The sequence below is a fragment of the Octopus bimaculoides genome, chromosome 7, assembly GCF_046866305.1.
Source record: "Octopus bimaculoides isolate indiv1 chromosome 7, ASM4686630v1, whole genome shotgun sequence".
Taxonomy (NCBI): Eukaryota; Metazoa; Mollusca; class Cephalopoda; order Octopoda; family Octopodidae; genus Octopus; species Octopus bimaculoides.
Window position 1 is genome coordinate 40,117,586 of NC_142934.1, and position 20,124 is coordinate 40,137,709.

The 20,124-nt window shown below is 37.3% G+C and overlaps 1 protein-coding gene across 2 annotated transcripts in view; it reads left to right on the plus strand.

Moving 5' to 3' along the window:
• LOC106878176 (5'(3')-deoxyribonucleotidase, cytosolic type-like) overlaps positions 1 to 20,124 on the plus strand; it is a 92,998-nt gene that overhangs the window by 61,914 nt on the left and 10,960 nt on the right. For both annotated transcript variants that reach the window (XM_089355236.1, XM_089355235.1), the window contains exons 2-3: positions 14,756 to 14,856; positions 18,799 to 18,862. In XM_089355236.1, the coding sequence (XP_089211362.1) occupies positions 14,756 to 14,856; positions 18,799 to 18,862 (165 nt within the window). The remainder of the gene's footprint in view (positions 1 to 14,755; positions 14,857 to 18,798; positions 18,863 to 20,124) is intronic.

The window sequence follows — 20,124 nt, forward strand, 5'->3', positions numbered from 1 at the left end:
GGATTTCACTCTGTCATTAAGGTGCTTGCTTGAACAATTCGAGACCTTTATTCTTCTCCACATGAGTATTCTCCTGCTTTGGGGAATGATGCTTTTGCATGTATTGGCTCCATTTTCTGGGACATATTTAATGCATAAGGCTCGCGTTATTGACATAAATGTATTCAGTTTCATATCTATGTCTTGCATAGAGAGGATTTTAGACCACTGCTGCTGGAGTATCTGTTTTTCAAATGACTTCCAGTCGACCTATAGAAATTTAGGCTGGATAGGGTTTGAGTACCATCTGTACGAAGTTTATCTTTAGTTAATTCCAAGCCATATGTGTGTGTGTGTGTATATATATATACATATATATATATATATATATATATACATATATATATATATATATATATATATATATATATATATAGCCTAGTCACCCGTATTACGAACCAGGTGATACACGAAGGAGTCATACCCAATGACTGGTGTAGCAGCACCATAGTCAACTGCTACAAAGGTAAAGGTGACGCTTTAGATACAAATAATTACAGAGGCATCAAGCTGTTAGATCAGGTTATGAAAGTTACAGAGAGGGTCATAGCCCAACTAATTAGGGAGCGAATCAATTTAGATGAGATGCAGTTTGGGTTCGTGCCAGGTAAAAGCACTACTGATGCCTTATTTCTAGTGAGACAGTTGCAGGAGAAATACCTAGCTAAGGATAAACCTCTGTACCTGGCTTTCATTGACATGGAGAAAGCCTTTGACAGGGTCCCCCGATCCCTTATCTGATGGTCAATGAGGAAACTTGGGATAGAAGAATGGTTAGTGAGAGCTGTGCGAGCCATGTACAGAGATGCTGCCAGTAAGGTGAGGGTTGGAAATGAGTACAGCAATGAATTCCGGGTAGAGGTAGGGGTCCACCAAGGTTCCGTCCTCAGCCCCCTCTTATTTATCATAGTCCTCCAGGCAATCACAGAGGAGTTCAAGACAGGTTGCCCCTGGGAGCTCCTCTATGCTGATGACCTTGCCCTAATTGTGGAGTCACTATCAGAACTAGAGGAGAAGTTTCAGGTGTGGAAGCAAGGTCTAGAATTGAAGGGCCTTAGAGTCAACCTAGCTAAAACCAAAATCCTAATAAGTAGGAAGGTAGATAAAACACAAACCCCTTCAGGTAGATGGCCCTGCTCAGTATGTAGAAAAGGAGTAGGTAGTAACTCTATAAGATGTACCCGGTGCAAGCTATGGACACATAAGAGGTGCAGCAACATCAAAGGCAGGTTAACTAGCAAGTTAGTTTTTGTTTGTGGCAGATGTTCAGGTGCAATAAAGACTGTAAACAAACAGGAAACAACTTCTATCTCATTCCAGGGTGAAAAACTAGAGGTAGTCGATAGCTTCCGCTATCTGGGCGACCAAGTTAGTAGTGGGGGTGGGTGCGCTGAAAGTGTAGCTGCTAGAATAAGAATAGCCTGGGCAAAGTTTAGAGAGCTCTTACCCCTGCTGGCGACAAAGGGACTCTCACTCAGAGTAAAAGGCAGACTGTATGACGCATGCGTACGAACAGCCATGCTACATGGCAGTGAAACATGGGCTGTAACTGCTGAGGACATACGTAAGCTCGCAAGGAATGAAGCCAGTATGCTCCGTTGGATGTGTAATGTCAATGTGAATACCCGTCAGAGTGTAAGTATCTTGAGAGAAAAGCTGAACATTAGAAGCATCAGTTGTGGTGTGCAAGAGAGACGATTGCGCTGGTATGGACATGTGGTGAGAATGGATGAGGATAGCTGCGTGAAAAAGTGCCACACCCTAACAGTTGAGGGAACCCGTGGAAGAGGTAGGCCCAGGAAGACCTGGGCTGAGGTGGTGAGGCAAGACCTTCGTACATTGGGCCTCACCGAGGCGATGACTACTGACCGAGACCTTTGGAAATGTGCTGTGCGTGAGAAGACCCGGCAAGCCAAGTAAGATCGTTGCCAGTGCCCCTGGACTGGTTCTTGTGCGGGTGGCACATGAGATGCACCATTTTGAGCGTGGCCGTTGCCAGTACCGCCTGACTGGCTCCCGTAGGATTTTCGAGCGAGATCGTTGCCAGTGCCCCTGGACTGGCTTGTGCGGGTGGCACATAAAAGACACCATTTCGAGCGTGGCCGTTTTCGTGCGGGTGACACGTAAAAGCACCCACTACACTCTCTGAGTGGTTGGCATTAGGAAGGGCATCCAGCTGTAGAAACTCTGCCAAATTAGACTGGAGCCTGGTGTTGCCATCCGGTTTCACCAGTCCTCAGTCGAATCGTCCAACCCATGCTAGCATGGAAAGCGGACGTTAAACGATGATGATGATATATATATATATGTGTGTGTGTAAATGTATATGTATATATATATGTATATATATGCAAATGTATGTGTATATATATATATATGTAAATGTATGTGTATATATATATATATATATATATGTATATGTATATATATATATATGTGTATATGTATATATATATGTTTATATGTAGATATATATGTATGCATATATATGTGTGTATGTATATATTTTTCTAAATATATATATATATATATATATATGTACACAAATACAGAATAGTGGTACAACAATGCATGAATATTTAAAAGCAGTTGATAATATACAACACTATAATAAAGTTTCACAAATTTGACAGTATATATAGACAGTGAAGCCTCATTATAGCGTTGTATATTATCAACTGCTATTTCCAGTAAATATTGGTGCATTGTTCTACCACTATTCTATATTTATTTTTATGTTTTAACTGTATGCTGCTTTATTTTACTGAAAAACAATCCTCTTGTTTTGCACTATTTTATACACACCCCCCGTGCCAACGTCGTCTCCTTCATTGAACACGAAACTCAGCTTGCAAAGACTTATTGGGGCAAGCGAAATCAGGATAGCACCTGTGCCCAGCGTCGCCTAGCCCATGACATGTGTAAGGATTTTCGAGCGAGATCGTTGCCAGTGCCTCTGGACTGGCTCTTGTGCAGGTGGCACATAAAATACACCATTTTGAGCGTGGCCGTTGCCAGTACCGCCTGACTGGCCTTTGTAGGATTTTCAAGCGAGATCGTTGCCAGTGCCCCTGGACTGGCTCTTGTGCGGTTGGCACATAAAATACACCATTTTGAGTGTGGCTGTTGCCAGTACTGCCTGACTGGCCTTCGTGTGGGTGACACGTAAAAGCACCCTCTACACTCTCTGAGTGGTTGGCGTTAGGAAGGGCATCCAGCTGTAGAAACTCTGCCAAATCAGATTGGAGCCTGGTGTAGCCATCTGGTTTCACCAGTCCTCAGTCAAATCGTCCAACCCATGCTAGCATGGAAAGCAGACGTTAAACGATGATGATGATGATGACACACCCACACACACATCAAAAGTTTCATTAGAGATGATTTAGACATGCTAGAGCACCTACCAAAAAGAATTAATGAAGAGGCATTATTAGTTTCCTTCGATGTTATCAATCTTTACACCAACGTACAACATGACTATGGAATAAAAGCAATTAAATTCTGGTTGGAAAAGTATCCCGAAGTACTTCTGGAACACATAAATCATATCTTTATTATTGAATCTTTAAAATTTATACTTGAGAACAATTATTTCCTATTTGATGTCATCAACTATCATAAAAATATGTGGAAATGTGATGGGAACAAAAGCAGCCCTTGTTCTTGCGAAACTGATAATGGGTTATTTTGAATTCACCATATATGAAGTGACACTGCAAAAATATGGTTATCCATTTCACCATTACATAAGAGAAAACTGGCAAAGAAACAACTTGGATGACTCTTTTATCATTTGGAAGGAGATAAAATTTTGGAATTCAAATCAACAATAAATGATATGAACAGTAACATTCAATTCACTAGAATACAGTAAAGAGCAGCTCCCATTTTCGGATATTATGTTAAAAAAAAGTCAACAACCAAATTACAAGTAACATCTATTATAAACCAATGGACTCGAAGCAATATCTCCTTTTTAGCTCATGCTACCTGAAACACATCAAAATAAGTATCCCCTTTAATTTGGCAAAAAGGACTTGCACAATAGTGTCTGATAGAACTACTCACGACCTTCGTCTTCAAGACCTCAGAACAACACTGACTGAAAGACAATATCCACCCTCACTTAAGCATGCCAAGAAATTGGACATAAAAACACTCAGGACAACAAAACATAACGTCACACCTCATCTCAAAACACTACTGTATATATCAACACACAACCTTAGAAACAATGAGGCATACAACACTACTGTGCAAAATCTTCTTTTACTAACTAGAGACCCAAAAATGAACAACATCCTGAAAGCATATAAATTCATCAAATGCAAAAAGCAACACAAATCGCTAAAGAGACTTCTAACAAGTGTGAAGCTTTACACAACAACCACAAAACCAATGGTTAAAAAATGTGGATGCTCCAACCTACTTGAAGGCTTGGATTTCCTTTTCAAACAAGAAGAGAGATTCACAATTAAAACCAACTTCACTTATGCCTCTGAGAATCTAATTTATGTAATAAAATGCTCAGGTTGCGGACACTCCTATGCTGAAAGAGGAACAATTATCTCCCTTGTCCACAATAATAATGATAACCGATTACCTCCCCTTAGATTTAACTACTTGTTGAATCATTCATTCATAAACGCCACACACACATGGACAAAACAAATTTTTCTTAAGAAAATATGCATTTAAATAAATGTTAATGTCATGATTAGCAAAAGCGAAACTGGTTGAGAAACACAAAATAAGATATATTAAAAATGATATTAAAGCTATGTAAAGTGTGTGCATTTTTGTTCTTTAATTTCTTATATATATATATATATATATATATATATGTATAATTCCAAAAGAATTAGAGGTTGTGAATCCAACCAACTAAGGGATAATATCTATTCAATATACAGCTGGTAGAGTACCCAATTATTAATACACAAGTGTTTTTTCATTGCATGGCAATTACACTACTGAATGTAATAAATAGGTGAGGGTTGAAAGTTGTTTTACCCTTAATTTATATGGCAATAAGAAAATGGAGGGGATCAAGAGGTGGTAGTCATCAACTTTTAGACATTATATTATGTCGATTTATATATTTAAAAAAAAAAAAAATTATAACAATATACATACATGTATAGCATATTATGCTTTACATATATAAAAATACCAGTAATTATTAAAATATATAACGTAGGACACAGAAAGTAGAATAGTAATTTCTATGTTCTACGTTACATATTTTAATAATTACTGGTATTTTTATATATGTAAAGCATATGTTATACATGTATGTATATTGTTATAATTACTTTAAAAAAAAATATATATAAATTGACATAATATAATGTCTAAAAGTTGATGAATACCACCTTTTCATCCCCTCCATTTTGTTATTGCCGTATATATATAGATATATATATATATATATATATATGTATGTTCATAAAATAAGGATAGAGATCACATTCATGATAATTATCAGGTAGTCAGCATGGAAATGAGCAATTCATATATTAAATTATTAAATTAATAATTAAATATACATGTTCATAAAATAAGGATAAAGATCATGTTCATGATAATTATCAGGTAGTCAGCACGGAAATAAGTAATTTATATTTTAAATTAATAATTATATATATATATATGTGTGTGTGTGGAGGCGAATGGCCCAGTGGTTAGGGCAGCGGACTCGCGGTCATAGGATTGCGGTTTCGATTTCCAGACCGGGCGTTGTGAGTATTTATTGAGCGAAAACACCTAAAGCTCCATGAGGCTCCGGCAGGGGATGGTGGCGAGCCCTGCTGTACTCTTCCACCACAACTTTCTCTCACTCTTACTTCCTGTTTCTGTTGTGCCTGTAATTCAAAGCGTCAGCCTTGTCACACTGTGTCATGCTGAATATCGCCGAGAACTACGTTAAAGGTACACGTGTCTGTGGAGTGTTGAGCCACTTGCACGTTAATTTCACGAGCAGGCTGTTCCGTTGATTGGATCAACTGGAACCCTCGACGTCGTAAGCGACGGACTGCCAATAACAACAACAATATATATATATATATATATATATATATATATATATATATATATATATATATATATATATATATATATATATATACATACATAGATATTTATATTTATATGTATATGTCTATATATATATGTATATGTATGTATATATATATATGCATATATGTATGAATATATGTATACAAATATATATGTGTGTGTATATGTATATATATATGTGTGTATGTATATATATATGTATGTATGTGTGTATATATATATATCATCATCATCATCGTTGTTTAACGTCCGCTTTCCATGCTAGCATGGTTTGGACAATTTGACTGAGGACTGGTGAACCAGATGGCTACACCAGGCTCCAATCTGATTTGGCAGAGTTTCTACACTCCGAGAATGTAGTGGGTGCTTTTACGTGCCACCAGCATGAAGGCCAGTCAGGCGGTACTGGCAATGGCCATACTCAAAATGGTGTATTTTACGTGCCACCTGCACAGGAGCCAGTCCAGCGGCACTGGCAACGATCTTGCGCAAATGACTTTTCACGTGCCAGGGACACGATGCTGCGGCACAAGTGCCAGGAAGATGACGCTGGTAACGATCACGGTCAAACGGTGGTGCCATCACAATTTCGCTTTTGCTTGCTGCAACAAGTCTTTGCAAGCTGAGTTTAGTGTCCAATTTAGTTCGATTTCGATTTCACTTGCCTCAACAGGTCTTCGCAAGTGGACTTTAGTGTCCAATGACGGAAAGGTGCGCATAAGTGGGTTGGCTACATCCCTGGCAGAGGCCTTGGATTTTGGTCTCACTTGGCTTGCCGGGTGTTCTCACTCACAGCATATTTCCAAAGGTCTCGATCAGAAGTCATTGCCTCTGTGAGGCCTAATGCTCAGAGGTCGTGCTTCACCACCTCATCCCAGGTCTTCCTGGGCCTGCCTCTTCCACAGGTACCCTCAACCGCTAGGGTGTGGCACTTTTTCACACAGCTCTCCTCATCCATTCTCACCACATGACCATACTAGTGCAATCATCCCTCTTGCACACCACAACTGATGCTTCTTAGGTTCAACTTTTCTCTCAAGGTACTTACACTGTCGTGTATGCACACTGACATTACACATCCATTGAAGCATACTGGCTTCATTCCTTTCGAGCTTACGCATGTCTCAGTAGTCATGGCCCATGTTTCACTACCATGTAGCATGGCTGTTCGTACACATGTGTCATACAGTCTGCCTTTTACTCTGAGTGGGAGGCCCTTTGTCACCAGCAGAGCTAAGAGCGCTCTAAACTTTGCCCAGACTATTCTTATTCTAGCAGCTACACTTTCAGTGCACCATCCCCTAGGTAGTGGAAACTATCAACTACTTCTAGTTTTTCACCCTGGAGTGTGATAAAGGTTGTTTTCTGCACATTATCAGTGTTTATTGCTCCTGAGCACCTGCAACATACAAAAACTATCTTGCTAGTTAGCTGTCCTTTGATATTGCTGCACCTCTTATGTGTCCATAGCTTACACTGGGTACATCTTATGGAGTTTCTACCTACGCCTTTTCTTCAGATCGAGCAGGGCCATCTACCTGAAGGGGTTTGTGTTTTGTCTACCTTCCTACTTATTAGGACTTTAGTCCTAATACACACACACACACACACACACACACACACACACACACACACACACACACACACACACACACACACATATATATATACATATATATGTATATATGTGTATATATAATTTGTGTACATATATATGTATATATATATGTGTGTGTACATATATGTGTATATACGTGTGTACATATATATGTATATGTATATATATATGCATACATATGTATATGTATATATATGCATACATATATATATGTATATATATGTATACACACACACACACATATATATATATATATATATATATATATATATGTATACACACACGCACACACACATATATGTAGATATACATGTGTATATATATATATATATATATATATATATATATATATATATATATATATATATATATATATGTGTATATATATATGCATATATGTATGTATATATATGTATATATTTATATTCATATATATATATGTATATATAGGTATATATATATGTGTATATATTCATACATATATATATAGGCGTAGGAGTGGCTGTGTGGTAAGTAGCTTGCTTACCAACCACATGGTCCCGGGTTCAGTCCCACTGCGTGGCATCTTGGGCAAGTGTCTTCTACTATAGCCTCGGGCCGACCAAAGCCTTGTGAGTGGATTTGGTAGACGGAAACTGAAAGAAGCCCGTCGTATATATGTATATATATGTATGTATGTGTTTGTGTGTCTGTGTTTGTCCCCCCCAACATCGCTTGACAACCGATGCTGGTGTGTTTATGTCCCCGTAACTTAGCGGTTTGGCAAAAGAGACCGATAGAATAAGTACTAGGCTTCTAAAGAATATGGCCTGGGGTCGATTTGCTCGACTAAAGGCGGTGCTCCAGCATGGCCGCAGTTAAAAGACTGAAACAAGTAAAAGAGTATATATATATATGTATGCATATGTATGCATGTGCATACATATATATATATATATATATATATATATATATACATATATATGTATATATGTGTATATATATGTGTGTGTATATATATATATATATATATATATATATATATATATATATATATATACATATATATGTATATATGTGTATATATATGTGTGTGTATATATATATATATATATATATATATATATATATATATGTATATATGTATCTATATATGTATAAGTGAATGGAACTTTGGCCAGGAGGAACTGCTGTCATCAGATGGTAAACAACGATCATCGAGTGCTTCGACCCTGTATTGTAACACTCTATCATTGGTGGGTCAGCGGATGTGGCCACATCACTGCTCATTTTTTCATGCTGGCCTTCAGTTTAACTCCTTTGTCTTGCTCCATGACCAGCAAGAGGCTCTTTCAGCTGCCTCTCCTATCCTGCACACAGCTACCCATCGTTCCTTTCTTCTCATTCCTATGGTTGTAAAAAGTCTTCTTCCTGACTGGGCAAGTGTTCCCTATAGCCAACTTCAACTGGGAGAAGCCATGATGTCCATCCCTTCTCGCAATTCTACAGAAGGCTCTTGTACTTGACATACTTCAATTCATGGGTTTGATCACACCCATCTTCTCCTGGGACTGTAAGCTCAATCAAGATTATTTCCTTGGTCTCTTCAGAATACAGAACCAAATCTGGCCTCAGAATGTAATGGATGAACTGGGGACACTGTAGTGGACTCTGTAGTCTCTCTCTTAGTTGTGCTATGACTCTCTCTCTGATATTCATAACCTGATTCAGTAGTTTGATTCCTCTATAGATCCTTCTCTTTAATGCATCTCCTCTGCTTTTGTAGCAGTTTATGATGATAATGCTAGACATTGGATTTGATTCCTTCTTGTATAACTTGATTGTCTCACCAAATATTTTGAGCATCTTCTCAATTTTCCCTGTTCTCATGTCCTTCATTACTTAATCTATCACACTGCTGTTAATTTTAACCACTCGTCCCTCTGTAGGGTTAGCATGAGATTATAATCCTTTAGCCCTTGCTTTTTCCACATTCAATAATCTCCAATCAGATCACTTCAATGCTTATTTCTTGTCTTCAATATCAGTGGTGAATATACTTTCATCATCCTGAATACTTTTCTCACCAATGGCATCTTGGTCCTTTCTCACACGCTGTCTTGCAATCTTCAACAACACATGGCTCTGATCCTGATGTTACAAGACATTTGCAAATCTCTTCCTTAGCCAAGTATAACTTTTAGCTTATACTTGTTCGCCTTTCTAGCCATTTGAAAATGTTTCCTATTACCACCTTCTTTCCAGCTTTTCCAACACTGTCTCTTAATGCTTACTACTTGTCATCCACATCGTTCTGCCACCATGTTACTTTTGGCTTAGCTGGGATTTTGCTCCAACCACACATCTGAGTTGTAGCCTTAAGCAGGTTATTTTAGTGAAACACAGAGTTTTCACTTAGGCTACAGGTATCTAATTCTACTTTCCTACAGTCACAGGTGTCAATTAGAATTTTTTAAAATCTATTCCCAATTTCAGGATCTTTTAGTTTCCATATCTTCTTTCTCCATGTCTTTCATTTCTGTGTCTGCCAGCTTCTGACTCTGACGTCACTAGTTACTAATCTATGTTGTGTTGTGAATTCTTCACCAGGAAAGGTACACACACTCTTACACATACACATAATATATGCATGTATGCAGTCATATCAACAGACAATTGTAAGTTTCTCTCTCTTCCCCCTCTCTCTCTCTAAATATATATGTATATGTACATACATGTGCATGTGGGTGGGTGTTTGTATGTGTGAATATGTGTAATATATTCCAGTATATTTTTAAGCATAAGTAAAAAAAAAAAATGAAAAAAGAAGATATTAATAATATACATACAAACATATATATGTATATAAATGTATATATCAAGAATCTAAAAATGTTTTAGAAGTTTTTCCAAACTCTCCAAAACATTGGAATGTAATTGGTCAGGATTTGTTTGTAAACTATTTCTAACTCTACTAAAATATTCTGACAGCTTTGTTATGTGCCACATATGGTTGCTGGTAATGGTTATAAATAACATACAGTCTACAGGAGAGAGATAGATAGATAGATAGATAGATAGATAGATAGAGAGGTAGAGAGAGAGGGAGATGGAGTGAGAGAGAGATAGTGAAAAAGAGAGGGAGATGGGGTAGGGGTGTTATGTATGTTTGTGTGTGTATGTTTGCTATATTTTGTTTATGTAGCTGCAGGCAGGGCTGTGGGGTTGAGAAATTAATTTTGTAACCCTGTGTGTTTCTGTCTTTGAATTTGCTGTGTGACTCATTGAGCAGGTGCCTTCTATTGTAGCCTTTGGTTAAATAATATCTTGTAAATGGAATTTAGTAGATGGAAACAGTTCAAAATCCACACTACAACCGTATCCCCCTCCACCCAGCCACACTATGTATGTAGATATTTGCATGTGTGTGGGCATTATTTAGCAATTCAATATTTTAGATCTTTAAAATAGATGAAAAAATATTTATTACAAGTGGTACAGGTGTGGCTACGTGGTAAGAAGTTTGCTTCCCAACTACATAGTTCTGGGTGGCAAGTGACTTCTACTATAGCCTCTGACTGACCAAAGCTTTATGAGTGGATTTGATAAAAGGAAACTGAAAGAAGTCTGTCGTGTATATATATGTTGTCACTTTTTATTATTATTATTATATATATATATATATATATATATATATCTGTGTGTGAGTGTTTATGTGTTTGTCTCCCACCACCACTTGACAACCAGTGTTGGTGCGTTTACATCCCCATAACCTAGTGTTTTGGCAAAAGAAGCTGATAGAATAAGTACGAGGTTTTAAAAATAAGTATTGGGATCAATTTGACAGAAATCCTTCAGAACAGCGCCCCAACTTGGCCGCAAAAGCATTATAAGAATATTTCTCTTTATCTTTTACTTGTTTCAGTCATTGAACTGCAGCCATGCTGGGGGTACCACCTTGAAAGGGTTTAGTCAAATGACTTGACTTCAGTACTTATAATTTTTTACTTGGCATTTATTCTGTTGTTCTCTTATACTGAACTGCTAAGTTACAAGGATGTTGACAAACAAACATCAGTTGTCAAGCATGGTGGCTGGGGAGGGGGTGCAAACACAAAGATACACACACTTAGATATATGCATATTCATTTATAAATTAGAAGCAGTGCTAGTGTTTTAAAAATTATCAACCGCACATACTCAATGTATGTGTTTTGTTTGTTTGCTGTTATGCTGTGGTTTAGCATGGTGGCAGTGACTCCCACAAAGCACCAGGTGTTAAAATGCCAGAAAGTCATAGACAGGTAAGACAACCCACATCTAACCCCATTCAGGAAAGATAGATACCAATATTTAGCTATTTTGGGGGCTTCTTTTCAGTTTCTGTCTACCAAATCCACTCACAAGGCTTTGGTCAGCCTGTGGATATAGTAGATGCTTGCCTAAGATGCCACACAATAAGTTGAACCTGGAACCATGTGGCTGACAAGCAAACTTCTTACCACGCAGGTATGGCTAGGGGCAGGTACAACTTCAAAGTGCAGGCGTGACTTTGTAGTTATGAAATTCATTTTCTAACCACATGGTTTTAGGTTCAATCCCATCATGGGTCACCTTAGTAAAGTGTTTTCTTCTATAGCTCTGGATTGATCAAAGCCTTGTCAGTTAATTTGGTAGACTCATGTCATTTGGAAATTGTGTCTCATTCTCTGGAGGTGGAGATAATTTTCGTAAATCAGGAATTTATGTAGTATTGTATCTGATGCACTTACATTTGTCAATGTTGTTCATATATATATGCCACTGGCCAGTCATTTTTGTTAATTCATGCAAATTACCTAGGATAATAATGTGTTTGACTATTTTTGTATTTGACTTTCCTTTGGCTACTGGAGATATGTTTGGACAAATGTTTTGATGATGATGCCTCTAGACAATAAGCCTGTCCTCTTCCTTAATGGCATGTCAGATTTGGAGAATTGAAATTGTTTCTCCTTCTCATATGGAGCTCTATCATATGCATTGGTGGACATAATTTAAAATGAATCAAAAATTTATGTTGTATGGTATTTTTATATACTTGTATTCGTCTGTGTTTGTATGTATGTGTGCATTTGTTTGTGTGTGAGTGTGTGTGTGTATACACATACATATATATATATACATATATATATATCTATATATACACTTGTGTGTGTGTGTGTGTATATATCTATCTATCTATCTATCTATCTATCTATCTATCTATCTATCTATCTATCTATCTATCTATCTATCTATCTATCTATCGGTGTGTGTGTGTGTGTCTATATACATATATGTGTATGTATGTTTATAATACATGTTTGTGTGAGTGTGTTCATGTTTCCTGTCTATACAGTTGCTTGTGTGCAGCTTACCATGAAAGCTGATCCAGGCTTGTTGATGTTTTGACATGTTGACTTGTTGCATGATTTTTTAATAAATATATTTGTGCTCATTTATATGGTGTCATTTGTTTTCGGTTGTCTATGTAAACAAGTTCAGGTTATTGTTTGATTAACTGGAAACAATTGAGGGTTGGCAACAGTAAGGGCATCTGGCCAAAGAAAACTCTGCCCCCACAAATTCTCATCTGATCCATATGAACATGGAAAAGTATGTGTTAAACTGATGATGATAATATATAAGTCAACATTACCAATATCATTTTTACATTTACTTTCCATACTGGCATGTGCTGGACAGGTTCTTATTTGAAGTTTTAGTCCTCCTTGATAGTTTGGTAGATCACACCTTGCTTCAATGTTTGTCATTGTTTCTATGGCTGGTTGCACTTGACTGAGTGTATTTTATCATAGTATCAGCACTAGAGCAGTTACTTTGTACTTTGCTAAACAAAAGGTGTCTTTGTTGCTCAGTATTGTTATTTGTATGTTACTGCTCTCTCTTCAACCGCATTGAAGAAAGAGCTGTTGCTGAAGAACTAGGATGGAAAGAAGAAAGAGCAAGTGTATGAAAGGAGAGACCGAATGATTGGGGTGACAGTATGGAAGAAGAGGGAGAAAAGGGAAAGACAGTTCTAGATGTAATAAAAGATGTAATACTAGTAGAATTAGTAGGGTATTATGAGACAGTAATCCTAGAAGATGATGGGTGAGGGCAAATAATGGATAGTGTCTAAGTGTTAGCGGTAAGAGTGTAATGGATGTTAATAATGAGTTACCTGAAGGATAAGTAGTGTTAGCTGTGAAAAGTATGTACAAGTAATTCATAGTTAAGATGACAATGGTAATAAACTATAGATACCTGAGGGAGCGGGAGTGAAGGTAGGAGAGGACTGTATGAAATCCAGTGCAGTCTATCATTATGGTAGCTACATACTTGCTCATAGTGTGAGTCAGTAGGTTCTGATGATGGTTGGGTCTTGTTATCTTTCCCACTTAGTAAAACTTTTGTCTTTAATTAAGTTTAGATTGAAGTCTCCCAATTCTAGATTGTGCTTCTAGTCATTAAATATGCTTCAGATTAGGCTATAAGAACTAGTTTATCAGTATACAAAAGTACCTTTGATCAGCCACTTTTAAACTTCTTTATTATGGCTTATCCTTGATGGATTTCTACCAGCATGCTAAATTCATTGTTGAACTTATTGCCTGATTCTTACCTTGTTGAGTGTGCCTCTCTACAAGTCATTCATCTACCCTTAGCTTCCTTAGCACCAACCAGATTACATTGTAGAACCCTGTCAAAGACTTTCTCTAGATTGCTGAATTCCAGGTATGAGACCTTACTTCTAGGTAAGTTCTTCTGGAATTGTAAGATGGCATCAGTGGTACCTACTTTTTCCTGGTACATAGTTCAACAGCATTTCATGTATACTAATTCTCTTTGTAATCAGTTATACACTGACTTGTATGTGATGTGGTAGTGAAGCAGTAGTATTGTTGTTGTTGTTGTTGTTGTTGTTGTTGTTGTTGTTGGTGGTGGTGGTGGTGGTGGTGGTGGTGGTGGTGGTGACGACGACGATGATGATGATGATGATGATGATTCTCTTTTTAGGTGAAATGTCGTGAGATTTACTGTGCTGAAGGATTCTTCTTGAATATACCTGAAATACCTGGAGCAGTAGCTTCTGTCAAAGAGTTGAGTAACATGGAGAAGTAAGTATTTATCTGTCAGTCTCTTTATTGATTTACTCTCCTTGGCATCCTATATATATATATATATATATATATATACAGAATTGCAGCGTGGAATGTGTTTATAAGCTATTTAAAAAAACACACAAAAACTGTTTAGATTCACTTAAACATCTAAATTTAATTTGTGCCGTCGCTTTGAAACTGCAACCTTTTCACTGACAAAATTTCGTGCTGCATGGAATTTTGTCAGTGAACAGGTTGCGGTTTCAAAGCAATGAAAATATTTTGACACAAATTAAATTTAGATGTCGAAGTGTATCTAACAGTTTTTGTGTTTTTTAAATAGCTTATAAACACCTTCCATGCTGCAATTGCTTTTGTTTCAGCACATGATCTCAGATCAAGTCACTTGCTATGCAAGTACATCTATGTAACACACATACACACACATATATGTGTGTATATATATATATATATATATATATATATATATATATATCTATATATCAATTCTCAGACCAGGCTCTGTGTTGTGTTCTTGACCAAGACACTTTATTTCACATTACTCCAGTTCACTCAGCTGTAGAAATGAGTTGTGATGTCACTGGTGCCAAGCTGTCTCGGCCTTTGCCTTTCCCTTGGATAACATCAGTGATGTGGAGAGGAGACTGGTATGCATGGGTGACTGCTGGTCTTCCATAAACAGAGGGTAACTTTCTAGGTGCAATCCCATGGCCATTCATAATTGAAGGGGGTCTTTACCCATTTTCATATATATATATATATATATATACAGGGTGCGATGAATAAACTATTGTCTAATTTACGCAAAAATGAAAATAACACTGACATCTCATTTTAACAGATATATTTATCAAAATTACATAAAAATATCTTAAAATACTAAAGAGTAAATGTATTCAATAAAATTGCCATTGGCTCCAACCACAGCCTCCAGATGATTTTGGAATCTTCTGCAACTTTTCTGGATGGTCTCCTTGTTTAAGTTAGTGAATGCTGCCATAATCTTAGCTTTCAGTTCATCTTTGGTGTTACAAGGAGTTTTGTTGGTCTCTCACTCAACTGCACCCCACACATAATAATCAAGGGGGTTGCAGTTTGGGGAGTTAGGTGGCCAGATGTTAGGGGTAATGTGGTCGCAGAAATTGTCTGACAGCCATAACTGGGTTCTCCTGCTTGTGTGGCATAGTGCAGTGTCCTGTTGCCAGACATAGGGTCTTCCAGCAGTCACCCTCTTGACCAAGGGCAGCACTACCTCCTCCAGGCACTTGATATGGGCCTCCATGTTGAGTTTGAGGCCGTGTAGGTAGAAGATGAATGGTAGCATAACGTCACCATCACTAGTGATCACTCCAAACACCATGATGTTGATTGGATGTTTGATTTTTATCACTCTCAGTACATGTCCTCGGATTGCACTGTCCTCAGATTGCACTGTCCTCAGATTGCACTGTCCTCAGATTGATACCCAAACACTTTGAAATGTTTGTATTAGAGCTTCTGGTACGAATGTCAAACAGTACAGAACATCATTTCCAAATTTCTGGCAGAGTCAATTGCATCATGGTTTTGTTTTTCTCACAGATGGTGTCCAACTGACCCTATTGTACTGTGTAGTTGACAAAACCAAAAACAAACAATGCACATGCACAAAATTAAAAATATAAAATGGCAACAATTTACCCATTGCACCCTGTATGTGTGTGTATATTATATATATATATATATATATAAACAATTGCAGCGTGGAAGGTGTTTATAAGCCATTTAAAATAACACACAAAAACCGCTGCCCTAACCACTGGGCCATTGCGCCTCCACATATATATATATATATATGTATAGTATATATCATCATCATCATCATCATCATCGTTTAACGTCCGCATTCCATGCTAGCATGGGTTCGACGATTTGACTGAGGACTGGTGAACCAGATGGCTACACCAGGCTCCAATCTGATTTGGCAGGGTTTCTACAGCTGGATGCCCTTCCTAACGCCAACCACTAACACACACACACATCTCTCACACTATCATCTATGCTATATCTAATGTTTCCACTTCTCAACACTCAATTATACATCCACCACCACTTCCATCTCTACCACTACATCATTACCACCACCACCACATCACCACCGCTACATCATAATCATCATCAGCAGTAGCATCAGCATCTAACATCTTGAGTGATGTTTGCTGTAGATTATAATTCTGGTTGGGGTGTCATGTCTATTTGACTTTGAAATATGCTGCTGTCTTCCAGTTTAAATAATTCACATAGGCACAAATGTGAATACACACTCATATTCACATGCCAACACACACACATGACCCACATGCTATCTTGCATAGCATTAATTCCTGTAACTATGTTGTTATAACTGTTGTTGTTGCTGTATTTTAGCCCTTGATCAACACTCATTCAGCAGGCCTATGGGCAAAGGTCTCCTGGCTGTAAATCATCCTACATTATTTTTTTTTTCAGACATAGTGTATCTAGGACAACATTATCCAATGTGTCTTTTATAAAGATGACAGAATGTGATTTGAGGGAAATTCAGCTGCTATTTCTAGCAGTTTCATGACTACATAGAGGTACCTTTACTTGCTTATGTTGTTGTTTAACCACAGGTTAATTCTGAACCACTAAATCTACTTTATAAGGTACTCTAGCCGTGTATATAAATAGTATTACATGGACTATTTTTAGTGATATTCCTTTGTAAAAGAATACTATTGCAACCTTTGTACTTACATAAATGGTAGATTAATCTACCCTATAGAACTTATATACAATAATGGACTATTCTACCCTGTGGTACCTATGTAAAATAGTGAGTTTTACCATCCTGCTGTACATCATTATCATCATTGTTTAACATGCATTTTCCTTGTTTACATGGGTTGGATGGTTTCACAGGAGCTTGCCAGGCTCCAACTGTCTGTTTTGGCATGATTCTTATGGCTGAATGCCGTTCCTTATATCCACCACTTTACAGAGTGTGCTGAGTGCTTTTTACATGCTACAGGTACAGGTGCTTTTATGTGGCACTAGCACAAGTGCATTTTATGTGGCACTGGCACATGGAAACTATATACAATATATATATAATAGTGAACTATTCCACCCTGTGATATTTATTTACAGTTATATAGTCTATGTCACCTTAGAAACTACATACAGCAACATAGACTAATTTACTGAGCTGTTATAACTTAAAATAGTGTGGTACTAAGAGTATGTCCAGGGTAGGTGGAGCTCACCTGTCCTGTAAAGCAATTCAACTTGGTGAAGGTCACTCCAATGTAAAACATATAGCATACTACACACCACAGTTGTCTTAGCCTACTGAGCCACTGTGGTCTAGCCTCTAAGTCTAAAGAGTGGGACTAGACTACACAAACTGACTCTCACTTTAAAACTGCCAAGCGCAGGCTGAATATTTGCCGCAAATGTTCCTGAACTTGTCTTTCAAGGATCACACACAGCCACTTGAGGGCTTGTCACTCTTCTTCATGACCCTCAAATACAAAGAATTGCCATTACTTAGAGTAAGTATAGTTAACAGTTGAAAGTTGAACATATTGGCTACAGCAGCATTGTTGAGCTGCTAACAAAATATGAACATGAATTTTCTCTCATGAGGGCACCAATTAAACACTTCCATTTTTGAATTTAAGAAGGCCCCTGGATCAAGCAGACATTTTTGTTAATATGAACTGGTAACCTCTAACTTGTTGTTCGGTAACTTATTGACTTATCTATCAATACTGGTAATCAATCAATCAATCATATTAATTCTTTGTTATAATATCTGTCAATCAATGAAATTTCTATTTGTTAAATTATACCAACGTAAATTATTATTGACTTGAATAGTTTTCATATTTAGTAACTAACTAATCAATTATCCTCTTTTCTTTTCTTCTTTAGTGTTGAAGTATTTATTTGTACCAGCCCACTTATTGGAAATTACAGATACTGTGTCAGAGAGAAAGTAATGTATAAATTTAAATACATATGCATATGTGTATATAGATGTGTGTGAATATGTGTGCATATATATACACACACACACATACATATATATATATCATAATGTTTATATGCCAACAGAATGTGGCCGTCCTCTAAAGGACAATGTTACTGTTGTTTTAACCCCAGAAAAATATCTCTTCCTGCTGGCTATCAACACACAGTTTGTGTCTGTATATTGTATTTGCAAGGGAGGTCATTGCTTCCATCTCTAGCCTTACGTAATACTCACAGACCTAGGTTTCTGGATGTCATCTGTCCTCAGTGTGAGACAATCACAAGCTAGTGATGAAAGGTCTCTCCACTTGCAAATACTATATATTCTTTAAGTGACACACAGTTGTTGATCTCATATAGATAAAAACAACTTGTTTTAAATCACTGAATGAGAGATACACAGTAACAGTACTGAATCATAATGTTTATATGCCAACAGAATGTGACCTAGTGGTTAGGGTGTTGTACTCATGATTGTGAAATTGTGGTTTTAATTCTTAGATTACGTGGTACATTGTATTCTTGAGCAAAGCACTTCATCTCACATTGTACTGCAATCACTTCAACAGATGATATTACTGTTGTTTTAGCCCTAGGAAAAATCTCTTCCAGCTAGCTATCAACACACAGTTTGTGTTCGTATATAGTATTTGCAAGGGAGGTCATCGCTCCCATCTCTAGCCTTACATGATACTCACAGATCCAGGTTTCTGGATGTTTCTCCTGGAGCTAAAACAGCAGTAACATGTTTTTCCTGATTTTCCCTGGGGCTATAACAACAATAACATTGTCCTTTAGAAGACTGCCACATTCTGTTGGCATATAAACATTACAATTTGGTACTGTTACTGTATATCTCTCGCTCAGATTTAAAACAAGTTGTTTTTCTCTATTCGAGATCAGCGACTGTGTGTTGCTTAAAGAATATATAGTATTTGCAAGTGGAGAGAACTTTTGTCACTAGCTTATGATTGTCTCACACTGAGGATGGATAACTTCCAGAAATTTAGGTCTGTGAGTATCACGTAAGGCTAGAAATGGGAGTGATGACCTCCCTTACAAATACTATATACAGACACAAACTGTGTGTCAATAGCCAACTGGAAGAGATTTTTGCATGGGGCTAAAACAACAGTAACATTGTCCTTTAGAGGACTACCACATTCTGTTGGCATATAAACAAGTTATGTATCTATATGTACATGTAGATGAAAGTATGTACATACA